This window comes from Bombus vancouverensis, chromosome 1 (genome assembly GCF_051014615.1).
Source record: "Bombus vancouverensis nearcticus chromosome 1, iyBomVanc1_principal, whole genome shotgun sequence".
Classification (NCBI taxonomy): Eukaryota; Metazoa; Arthropoda; class Insecta; order Hymenoptera; family Apidae; genus Bombus; species Bombus vancouverensis.
This window is the reverse complement of record NC_134911.1, coordinates 21,892,740-21,905,872: the sequence shown is the minus strand read 5'-3', so window position 1 is coordinate 21,905,872 and position 13,133 is coordinate 21,892,740. Positions and strand designations below refer to the sequence as shown.

The window sequence follows — 13,133 nt, the reverse complement described above, 5'->3', positions numbered from 1 at the left end:
AGCTATAATATGTTTCTCGTGGCCCTGGCGAAAAATATTTCTTTACAGCATGATTTATAGGTGCGATTGACCTCTTCTGCTAAAGTCACGCACGCTGGTAAAATATTTCAACCCGGGGCACAATAGTGAATGGCTCAGGACCTATTGTGTACTCGGTGAAACTTACCTGAGAACAAAGCCATACAACGTTTACCATTTTTACTAATTACCTATCGTTACAAGTATTCAACAAGCTAATTAATTACAGGAATAAATGTTTTTATCCACGTCAATAATTATCTTACAAAAATGCTTTAAAGATACAATACTGTTTGTATTATTTGAAAAATAAATCTTAAGCCTTTATAAATTAAATGATGACAATAAATAACGTAAAAGATCTTTTAACGACCACTGAAAGAAATCAGGATCGTCTTCTTTTTTATGTCATTATCGTTGACCAGTACAAGATGTCAAATGGTCCCACTTCGAGGTATACAAGATGACTACGAAGGACGATGGAACCGTGTTCCCGTGTCCAGCACGAAACCACAAATTCTTTCGTCATTCGTGTAAATTGATACCTAACTGTGTGGTAACACACTGAAAACACAATATATTTTACATATATAAACCTCGATCTTCTGCTTTCTTTCTATTCTCTCAATGAAAAATTTTCCACTTACTAAAACTTTTCTCCTCTTTCTAAAGATCGATTATACAAGGTGGTTGGTAACTGGTGATACAAGCGGAAAGGGAGTGATTCTACGCGAAAAAAGAAGTCAAAAATATAGAATAAAAATTTTTCGTTTGAGGCTTTGTTTTCGAGAAAATCGACTTTGAATTTTCGCTCGGTACGCGTGCGGTACGTTATAATGGATCTTACTGTAGATCGTTGTCTCGATGGAAAAATTAAAAAACAATTTAAAAAAATGTTTATTCTATATTTTCACCCCCCCCCTTTCCGCTTGTACCACCAGTTACCAACCACCCTGTATATTCAATTACTATAACACTTTCACATGTAATTCTATTCAAAAATATTGTTTAAAATTAATTACAAATTCACCTTATGTGGTCTGAAGCCTTTCATAAAGAGAATAATTACAATCTTATTACTGTACTATACTATATACGTACCTATACTAGAGAATGTTTGAATCTGTGAATAAGAAGAGAAATAAAAATTCTAAAAGCACGCTAACAACCATAACTTTGCGTTGCCGTACGAGTTAATTAGAACCAGGAACGGAACAGAGAATCTTGTTATACGCGATGCCAGCGATTTGTTCCCTGATTTGGAGCTCTTTAGCAATTAATGCATAATGCAAAAGCATTTTATTTTTCTCGATGGCACGCGCGAGCGGCAAGGTCAGTGACCGGCGTTGACCAAACAGCGTGAAAAGCAAGGTGTGCCTTCGTAAATATAAGCGTATGATACATTCCAGTGGGAGTATCGGAGAAAAAAAAAGACAAAGGGAGATATCGACTCGTTGGAAGCGAGCACAGGGCGTAAGAATATCGGGCAGTGACGTCACGAACGCGTGCACTTCTTTACGTCACCGGAAATGCAGGTTCGCAAACGCTAGGACTGTTTCTAATAAAAAAAAAAAAAAAAAAAAAATGAGGTTATGGATGCTCCTTATGAATTTTAAAATTTGCCACAGAGGACGATATAGTTAGAGCTTAACTTTCATAACATTTCCATATATGACGTTATTATACGAGCCTTTGAACGAAAAGTTGTGTCGACTAGTCAGCTCCACCTTTTATTAATTTTCTAATCTCATTACATAAGTAAAACAATTAATATTCAGTTCTCAAACGACGAATGATTCGATGATTTTCTCATAAGTTCGCTCGTCGCAACAAGATAACATAAACGATGACAAATTCTATGGTATTTAGAAAACAGTATTTGCAACATCACCACTTTTCTGTAGTTGTGAATTTATGGAGGTTATTTTTGTGGCTTTCGAACGCCTTGTATATTATAAAATCATTGAATCCGTGAATAATGATAATGTAGAAACTCTACAAGCACAGGATTTATAATGTATTCTCGTTATAATAACACGGAATAATTATCGTCAAAATTATCAAACGCTTCAGTAACTCGAACTTGAAAGCAACAGCATCGATCTATTTGTCGGACTTGACTTCTTTTATCGCTAGAATTATTCACGAATATAATACGAAACTCGTACCAAGGAAATCAGAACAAAGGGTATACTTTAACAAAATACATAACGCATGGACGAACTAACCTAACCCAAACGTTCGACGAACCTCAGGCGAAATATTAAACTTCAGAAAAATCTCTACAGAACTTTCGTCCTCGAATTTCCAAAATATCGTTCAAATCACCCCCAAAAGCACTGATAAAAGTCGTAAATCCCCAAAGAAACGCGTTGCGTATCTATGTTTCCACAAAAATTACAAATTGGTCATTTTAAACACTCTGACGATTGTACTCTTAACTCCCGCGTTCCCAGGAGGTGTCAGCAACGTCCGGTCATGTTCACCGAGGAGACACGTTATATAACTCGGCAACAATCGAAACAGCCGATTTCAATCACCGTAGCTACAGAGTCAGCCGTTAAAGAGCGAAGCTGTGGCTGTTTTCATAGGATTTCGAGGGATTTCGGGCGAAAACAAAGAGGCCAGATACAGTGGGACAAAGATAGCTCGAGGAGGAAGCCCGAAGAGGCTGGCGTCGCCACGGTCGTCGGCCACGAAGAGGTCCGGCAGTGCTGCACCGAGCCTCGTGCTATATCGAGCCGAACACGTTCTTCCTCTCTCTGTCTTTCCTTCTTACTCTCTCGCGAGTTCGGTTCAGCCATCGTTCGAAAGACAGTTCGGGGAGACACCTCGAGGGCTTTCCCCACTTTCCTCGACCGATCACCACGGAAACTCTCGGTCGATCGATGAGGATCTTTCGACGCTCGATGGTCCAAGAACCGTCGAAAAACTGGCCAGGAACGGAGTGATCGTCGAGCCGGGCTCGACGTGGAAGAGGAAGAGGAGGAACGATCATGGGCAACGCCACCACGAAGAGCCACTACTCCAAAAGTCAGCCAGTCTCTGCCACTAGGAGACCACGTTGGGAGGGATCAGGTAGACACATTGCTTCTGTGCAAACGCGTTTACGTTGCTTGAACTGTGCCGTCTGATGCCTCGCGAACCGATCTCGAGGGATGAGATCGTTAGAACGCGTCATTTGGAACAGCGACAACCGATCGCCATCTTGATCGAGACTCGATAGGCGAATAAAAGTTTCTAGTTTGCACATGATGCATTTCCATAAATTTTCTTTGTCAATTTTTCGTTCATTTAGTTCAGAGCCTTTTCTGCCATGAATCGGACTTTTCGAATGAAATTATCGAGGGTTCAGGAGGTGTTCGAAGGGACGTGAGATATGGTGACTGTGGGCTCTGTGCGGTGACACAGAGCTTCCGGTAACGGTGTGGCGAGTGTGACGATGCTCAGTGTGCCTGTCTCTCGATTGGCTTGCTTCGATAGTGGGATGATAGCTAAAATTAGGCTGCTTCTGCCGACAGATCTGTCATGCCCGCGCAACGTTTGAGTGATCGGTAATGGACGAGGAATTAGGCTAATCAGCAAGTTCATTAGGTCAGTAGGATCGTCGATTTTCTACATCACGTTGTTACAGAGGGTGAAATGTTGATCGATATTGGAAATTGTTGATACAATTGGTAGAATATCGGTGAAATTTTCCGCGATAGTCTACGAGAGACTGTATCTCTGTCAGTGGCAGCTTCTATGGAGGTTTATTCGAAGACCGTGTATTTATTTACTATCAAATCAACCGGTTATCCAAAATTAACTCGTACGCGTTGAGGGCGTTTATTTTAATAGCCGATGGTGGGTCGGTTAGCGATGGGCAGGCAGCGTGGAAGGAACAAATGAAAATACAATCTATCGGATGAAACATATTTTTGCCTACTTTGTATCATGCTTAACAACTATCTGTGAGGAACACTGAGAATCTACGTAATGTCTCTGTTAATTAATCTCTTAAAGATAACCGCTTTCATTAATACCTTACTTACTAATCTTGTATGACGTATGTTTAATTTTTGTTCGACTCAAATATTATTTTAGAAAATGTATGGAATATTAATACGAATAAACGTTTCTAAGCGGGTAAAATCCTTTGACGAGTAATTAACTTTAACATCTAATACCTACGTATGTATACATCATTTTTCTCATAAAAATGAAATCGTCCTTTTTATACGTTTGAGGAATTAATTCTTGGAAAAATGTACTCTTCGCAAAAAGTAGAAGATTTTAAAGAAATTAGTTTGAATCCCGGCATTTGTAGCATAACGATACGTGTTGATCAAATATTACGATCAAACGATTCAATTTTTTTCCAAGGATTATAAAATTCGATCTATAATTTCAACTAAGTAGTTAATAACTTAGTATGATGTTTAACATGGCTATAAGTGATCAATTAAAGCGATCAAGTATTTACAACTTCTTTCTTTTCTTCTTTAAACACATGCTCGATGGTAATCGATTGTCACAACATTTAGATAGACACAGAATCGATTCAAAGACGATAGGCACGTTGTAAAAGAGCGCCGAAGACACGTCGAGCCGGTGTCCAACGCCACAGACTCGCATAGTTTTTCTCGACCTGAGGACAACGAAGCAGCGGCCCCAGGATTGCCAAACACTTTCAAATTTTATTTTGGGAGCGCCACCTGCGGACCTGTATTAGAGAACGTGTGTTCTACGCATATGCGAGCATCGTTCTGGCACGTGCGAGCTTTCTGTGAACTTATTAACCGAGGAATTCTTTTAAATACCATTATTCAGGCCAATGAATCATTTCCCTAAAATATACCGTAACTCTCATTGTTCTTCACTTTTAATGTAACCAAGTATTATCGAAGTAAGAATAAAAAAGAAATAAATCACAACATATAGATGGACCAATAGCAGGTAGCCATGTTATGTTCAAAATAGCATATTAAGTAAACAAACGTTTTAAAAAAACCTGTTGCCAAATTCCACGTGATCCGTTCCCAAAGTTTGAAGAAAGATGTAAAAACGAATTTAAAGAGTTTGATGAAGTTTTGACAAATAATAACATCGTGGTAGATTTCATAGATTCTTTTAAGTATACTCAATGTGGAGGTTATGTAAAAATGGGATAACTTAATGCATTGTCTTTTTAGAGTTACAGGTTACTCTAACGATTCTGATAGTCGCTAATGATTCTATTAACAATAAATATTAACCAAACTGATCCACGAAAAGTGACGTTATCGAACTAAATTTGCAAATTTAACCCTACCACATTTTCATCCGTCAACGGATCCGCAAAAATAATTAATTCTTATTACCAAATGTAATTATTCACAAATTATTGACCGTTAAACAAAGATACGTATTTATTCGTATTTTGTTCGAAATAACAGCACATTATCTTTCACTAATTATTTTTAAACTGTAACTGCAATACCCTTAAGAATACCAAAGATGACTAACAATAACTCATTAAGAATGTCAAGGAGAACTAATAATAAGTTATTAAGAATATAAAAGGAAACCAATAATAAAACTCTAACAATTCTTTTGTTAAGCATCGAATAAATGACATGAAAAAGATACAGAAAGCATTGCTATCCGTGATTTTAGGGCTTCCGGCGCCACCAGGAAAGCCAATTTTGATACCAGGAGCAGACGAATCGCAGCCGGATGTGGTCGCTATTCGTTGGGAGAGGTCACCAAGTAACGGTGGCTCGGCCATTGTCGGCTATTTGGTCGAACATCGAAGGCTCGGCTCGCAGCATTGGGTACGCAGCACACCAGGGCTTTGCACCTTTCCGGAACTGACCTTGAGCGGCCTCGAACCAGGATGGCGCTACCAATTCAGGGTCAGGGCTCAGAACGCGGTTGGTTTGTCTCGACCCAGCGAGATCTCGGATCCGTTGACTGTGACCTTGCAGAGATCCGCTTCATCCGCGCCCCACTTTGACCTTGAAGTCAAGGACACCACAGTGCTGGAAAATGAGCAGGTAATTCTTTCAATTGAAACTAAACCTAGCAAAAAGAATCTTTCATTCTTATAATTAACGAACTAAATGTGAACTTAATCGAACAAATTTGATGCTGACTTTTATTCCAATAGAAAGATGATTGAGGTTAGGTTCATATCTCTCTTCATGGCCATACTGGGTTGTTGATAACATATAGTGACTACAAAAAGTATCGTCACACCGTTGTATTTGTTGGCATTTCACCTATCAATTAATTAGATCAATGTATATGAAAATACTCCTACATACGTGTAAAGATTTGATTCTATTATAATAATGAAACGTAGAAACTGATAAAGAAACACTCGCTTGGGAAATAATAGTATGCGCTAATATTGTACTTTAGTCACTGTAACTTTATCCTTGAATTTATATCTTTCCAATTTCCAATTTTAACGAATAAATTTTGATCATTTAACTGAGAACGTGATCGTATTGTATAGCAGAGACATTGGTAGGTATCCTAGAATTTTGATAGATTTTTGAAACTCCAGAACAGTGAGAGATTTAATCTTGAACATAAACGATCTATTATATGGGAAGATATGGCATAATTATAACGATAATTCTAACGATAAATTGTTCCTAACGCGATAATATTACAACTTTTGAGAATAAATCCTTAAAAAAGAGCTTAAGATATGTAATTGACTGATCGACTGATTTGTTCATTTTTGAAAATAGATTATTAATTACAATAATATTAATCCTTCTACGTTGTTTGTTTTCATTTCTAGGCTGAGTTCGTGGTGCGATTTACGGGATCTCCGTTGCCAAAAATCGCATGGTTCAAAGATGGCTTCGAGATTTTCAGTAGCAGGCGAACGAGGATCATCACGGACAGTGGCAGGAGCGTTCTCCTGATTCATCAAACCGCGCTCAACGACGAGGGAGAAATAAAATGCACCGCCACTAACAGAGCTGGTCACGCTAGCACCAAAGCGAGACTGATTCTAGAAGGTTTACAAATCACTTCCTCTGTTACGATTTAATTAGCAAATCGATAAAAAGTCAAATTTTAAATTATATTTCTTAAAACTAGCACCACCAAAGATACGACTTCCGCGTCAATACGAAGATGGACTTCTTTTCGAGCAAGATGAAACAATTAGATTAAAAGTGTCATTAGCTGGAAGACCTCCAGCATCGGTGATTTGGTACCACGACGGTGAAGTGGTTTCAAGCGACGAAAGACACATTTTTGAAACGATGGACGGTGAATCGATCCTGAAGATCCCTGACGCTAAACGAATTGACAGAGGAGAATATACTGTCAAGGCGATAAATAAGCTTGGAGAGGATACGTCGTCGTTTTTAGTAACAGTAACAGGTTGTTGTTATAAATAAATCGATATAGCTATATTATTTTAAGTTCTTAGAAATAAAAAATTGAGATTACTTTGGATTCTATTTTAATAAATAAGACAAGTGTTTCCTTCGTAATCGAAATAAGTAAATTATTTCAATCTGGTAGAATTGTAGAGTTGGAATTATGTTTTCTACGAAACTTTTATTATTCGTGAAATAAATTGCCTTTTCGATTTTAGATCGACCCGCAAGACCTGGAAAAGCGACAGTCACGATGACCTTAGGGAGATCGGTAACACTGTCGTGGACAGAACCGGAAGACGACGGTGGTTGCAAAATTGGCACATACATTGTCGAGTACTATAGGGTTGGTGATAAAGAATAATATTGGAATTGTTTTTATAAAGATACAGCTTAGCTTTAATCGGTGATTCGTTCATTTTAAAAATTATTTCATAGGTCGGTTGGGACGTGTGGTTAAAGGCAATCACGAGTAGGCAGACCAAAGCAACGTTGTCCGAGTTAATCGAAGGATCTGAGTATAAATTTCGAGTGAAAGCGGAGAATCCGTATGGCGTGAGCGAGCCCAGCGAGGAGAGCGACGTAATCTTCATTCCAGATATAAAAAGAGGGTACGTTCGTTTCACAATTAAACGATTAAATAAAGTAAAATTATTTGGGAACATAATACTCACGTTTCTCCCATTTTTATAAAATTCTATTTTATTTTTCGCAAATATTATCCCAATGTTTTAAATAAAGTACCATCTTTTGGAGATGGAATATTCATGTTTCCTTAAAAAAAGAAAAAAAAAGAAAAGTGCAAAGTGGAGCAAAGTAAAATTTACATATATATTTCACAATTTCTAGATTTAAATAAGATTTCTGTGTTACTAATTTTAAATAATAAATATTTCTTCGAATGTTCAGCATAATGGCGCCCTCGTTGAGCGGAAAATCGCAGAGTCACAGAGAAATTAGATCGCGAGAGAAACGAGAAGTCAGTTTCGCGGTGCCTACTCAAAGAACGAGAAGCTTGACGAGAGACGAGGCTCGAAATCGGGACGAAGATGACGACGTACCTTTTGGACCAGCTAGTAGATCAGTATCAGCTCAGAGACTCACAGGTCGACCATCTAGAGCCGATAGTAGGGTGAAATTTGCCTTGGACACGGTAGACAATTCGGAACCACCACCTGTTCCTCCGGCCAGATCGAAGGATCATTCCATTTCAAAGGTCGAAAGCCAGATTGGAAATCACGTGGTTCGTTCGAGTGTTGCTATGGATCTACCAAGCACTGAGGCAAGTGTTCTTTTTTTTTTGTTTTGTATTGGTTTTAATTCTGATACAATTTTCGAGATTTTATATTGCAATCTTGTTCTTATTTCAGAAATATTAAAATGGCTTTTACAATATTCTTTGAAAACCTGTAGCATAAAACTGGCACGAAAAATTGTAAATAGCAATAACAATTCTTTTATATTTTACTGAAGATATTTTATTTAAGATATTTTTCTAACGTTGGAAAAATTGAGTCAGAAATTCTCTGGTACATGTGAGGAATGTTAATTGCCGTAACTCTAGTCCTATTCTTAGATATCTTTGTATAAAACTTTGTGATTTTACTATCTACTTTTAAAAGATCTCTGGATTTAACAAATTCATTTTTCCCATTATGTGGAGAAAAATACTTTAAAAAATAAAATGAGGACAGTAAAGAATGAAATTTTTCGTTTCGAAAAAAATTACCGAAATACATTTCTCTGTGATATGTATAAATACAGTGACAGTAGATTTTAATATAAATTAATTACATGCTATTGTAATTGCTATTAAAATATTAATAAATATTTAGTTCTAATATTTCAAACAAATTTTATTTCGTAAATAAATGGAAATTTTTCTTACGTTTAAAACAGAACTTAATTCAGGATAAGGAGCCTTCGTCAGTGCCAATAACTGTTGCCACCGTAACAGTAACATCACCAGAGGTAGAAGAATCTAATAGACGGCTAGCGTACAGAGAATCACGATCTCGATCAGTTTCGATGTCCAGAGAACGCAGTATGTCGCCGTTGTCTATGCCTAAAATTCAAGAACAACACGAAGAAGAATTTTCTTTAAGTTGCTCACCTCTTCGTTCGTCGTTGAGTTTAAATTTCAAGAATCAAGAGGCGATCGTCGACGAGCCACAAATCGTTAAAAGTCACTCGTTAGATGATAAAGCAACATCACCTACCATTCCTAGGGAGGATGTTGATGTCATACATGGAAGTTCAGAGTTTATGATAGTTTTATACCCTCAAGATCAAGATAAGAAACTGGAGGATATCGCTGGAAGACGAAAGAGTTTAGGTGAGAAAACAGAAATTTATTTCATTTATATAATAATATAAATAAAATAATACGAATTTAAATAATAAAGTTACATTAGGTTTCAATACGTTAAATATTCAATTTTTAAGAATTCATGCTTCATTCAATTCTAGAAAGAGATTATATATATAAATGTTAAAAAATGTTAATATATGAAATAGAATGTTCTCAAATTCGGAATGACGTCAAATGATACATTTTTAAAGATAAGAATATCTATTGGAAAAGAAGGGTTTAAAAAGATCGATACATTAAAATTGTGCTATCGCTGATTGAACATTTCCAACAATCAGGATGCAAAATATCAATAAAAATTTCATTCTGAAAAAATCAATGATGGGTTTTGCTATATCGCTACTAGGATTTAGAGCAGTGAAATAATTCAGAGTAATTTTTCGATTCACAGAAACGCCACAAATCACAGGGGACATCATAGAAGATATCGAAGACCTGATACCGCCACCCATGTCTCTCTCCCTTCCAGAATTATTCAGCGTGGAACACCAAGTAGTCGAAACCCTCCGCGAAGCAGTGAGCTCCACAGAACTTCTTCACGAACGTGCCATGGAACGTTTCTATCGTGCAGTGGCAGCCGAAGAAGCTTCCGAAGTAGCCAAAAGAAAAGTGCAAGTCGAACGAACAACCGGAGAACTGGCCACAACAATGGAAACTAAACCAGCCACCGAGACAGAAACTGACATCTTCAAACGACGGCTATCCAACCCTATTGTCACTTCGCCAATTCTAACGAATTGGCAGTCAAGGAAAAATCGCAGAAGGCTAAGCGAAGGCCTACCAGAAAAAATTAAAAGTCCATTAAAAATACTAATTCCTAATTTATTGCCAGACGTCGAAGCAATGTCTGATCCCAATATACCTGGCGATTCAGAGAATCCAATTGTCACTTCATGGGGGCTGGACAAGCCAGAAAACACGACCATACCACTGCGCAGGTGGCACGACGCCAACATACCATTGGTCGAAGAGAAACCACCAGAAGAATCAATACCCTGGCAGCCCAGCGCCAATGAAGATACTCCGCGCAACGAGGAGATGTTCCCAGACACCTTACAAATAGATAATTTGTCTCCGATATCGAAACAAAACTCACAAATAGAAGAAAAGACGAAAGAAGAGGAAATAGAAGACGAGGAAGAAGAGAGTATCGAAACATCTGAAGAATCATCGGAAGAGGTCAGCACTGCTGACAGTGAAGACTTGAAGCTTCTGAAGACCAGAATTCTTGGCAGGCTGGTATTGGATGAAGAAGACACGTATCATCCAAGAGGAAGGCCTGTTCCACACGTGGAACCGGAACCACCACCAATTCCTCCACACAGGATACCTATTTTAGATGTCACACCACCAACGCCTCCTAAAACAGTTGCTCCTGTATCGCCAACTACTGTTGTTCCCAAATCTATACTGAAAAAGCCTAAAGAAGAACCGATTCCACTGAACAGCTTTGGTAGACCGATTCCTCCTGAGAAACCAATTAGAAAATCACTTCCTCCGAATGTTCAAGCTGTGAATAGGAATGAAGAAGAACAAGTAAAGGCAGCAATCACATCTGAGCCTCTTAAGGTACCTGTCATGTCCGAATCTGACACTGACAGTGTATTATCAGCTGGCGAAGCTGCGAAAAATCGCAGAATCCAGGCAAAGGCAAGGACCACTACACCGGAAGAAGAGGTCGACGAGGAGGATATCGAGGCACGAATGGCAATGGTTAATCACTATACCGAGATTGTCAGAGAACACTCTAATCGGTTTAATTATAGAAGCTCGGAGGAGAGGAGGCTCGGAGACAGTATAGCTAGTTCTAGAAGATCTTCGTTTTCCGAGGACCAAGATGTAAATCAGGTAAAGGATCGTGCTATAATAAGCATGATCTCTGAGAAACTAAATGGAAGACAGGGCGTTAAAGAAATTCAACAGGTTCAACAGACGAAAGAGACGAAGAAAAGTGAAATTGATAGACAGGAGAAATCGCAGGTTAAAAGAGCTGCTGGTTCTCGAGGGACGACTCCAGCTAGGGACACGAAGCCTGTAAAAGAGAAACGAACGAGTAGGCCAAGTTCAAGGATCCAGTCACCCATATCGAGGTCACGAAACGTGTCCGTAGAAAGAGGAGTTTCTTCAAGATCCTCCTCCAAGACCAGAGTCAGAGCTCCATCACAAGATAGAAGACCTCCTTCGAGAACTGGCTCGGAGGAACAACGATTTGTCCGAGAGAGATCTGTCGATGAAGGTCCTCGTCGATCGAGGAAACCTTCTTCGAAGGCATCTTCGAGGTCTAGTTCTAGAGACAGGAATAGAGCTGAAACACCGGTGGAATTGAAGATGGAACGTTTACAGAAAGCTCTTGAGAGTAAAAAGTATAGGTCTTCGAGACGTGGGTCCAGTACAAAGAGAGAGTATCCTGAGAAAGCTTGGCGTGAGAGTCGGCTGAACGAGGAACAATTGGCAATGGAGGCTAAGCATAACGTTAGGTCAATGGTGGGATATATAACTGACCTAACTTTATTATTGGCGGCTGTTTATGTTTATTTGTTTAAGAAGGAGACTATGGCTATTCCTTTCATCGCGTTGTTGCTCTATAGAAGAGTGTCGGAAGAGATTAAGGGAAGAGTGGTGGAAGGATGGTGGTTCAAACGAAAGCAATAATGATTTGTTTGTATATCTGCGCTTCGCGACAGAAAATTTCCAATAAAATTCGAATGGATTCAGAACCAAAGGAATGATAAAATATGCGATAGGAATTCACGAAAATTTCTATATCTTTGCAATAGAAATTGGAACGAATTCGAAAGGAGAGCAACGATAAAATCTGCTATTGAAATACGTAGAAACGTTTGCAGTTCGCGATGGGAAATTTAGAATAAGATTCGATTGGATTCGAACCAAAAACAACGATGAAATTTGCAATAGAAATTTGCGGGATTGTTTGAAGCAAATATTCGAATGAATTCCAGTGATGTTCTAGGAAAAATTGTTATATACGCGGAAGATCAAAGTATCGAAGAGATTCTCAATTCTCGAAAGGGAAAATTGCTGCAAAAAGGTGATCGTAGTCCGAACGATGATTATTCGAAGATCAAATTCCTGACCTTCGATGCAGCGTCATTGCAGCGTACCGCTTTAAGTTTGTAGACTTCGAGATACATCGTGGCAATCTGTCAAGTGCACCTATCGATGGTGCCTTGCTTTTAAGGAGCCAATCGTTGTATTTCATTGAGGAATTATACCAAACGAGTACCAAAGATAATAGTATATTTTAAGAGATTATATTTAACGACAATGATATATTATTATTGTTATTATTATTTATTCCTATTTATTATGAATATTCTTACTCGCAATAAACGTGTACATAACTGTTGAATTTCAAA

At 38.3% G+C, this 13,133-nt stretch overlaps 1 protein-coding gene across 1 annotated transcript; it reads left to right on the top strand.

Annotated features, from left to right (window-relative positions):
- Nucleotides 1-2,653: 2,653 nt before the first annotated feature.
- On the top strand, nt 2,654-13,133 carry LOC143302846 (uncharacterized). The gene is made up of 9 exons (XM_076619408.1): nt 2,654-3,096; nt 5,656-6,035; nt 6,794-7,016; nt 7,099-7,386; nt 7,604-7,731; nt 7,824-7,996; nt 8,295-8,667; nt 9,285-9,720; nt 10,148-13,133. Exons 1-9 carry the CDS (start codon nt 3,015-3,017, stop codon nt 12,406-12,408), a joined length of 4,344 nt encoding a protein of 1,447 aa, XP_076475523.1. The 5' UTR covers nt 2,654-3,014; the 3' UTR covers nt 12,409-13,133.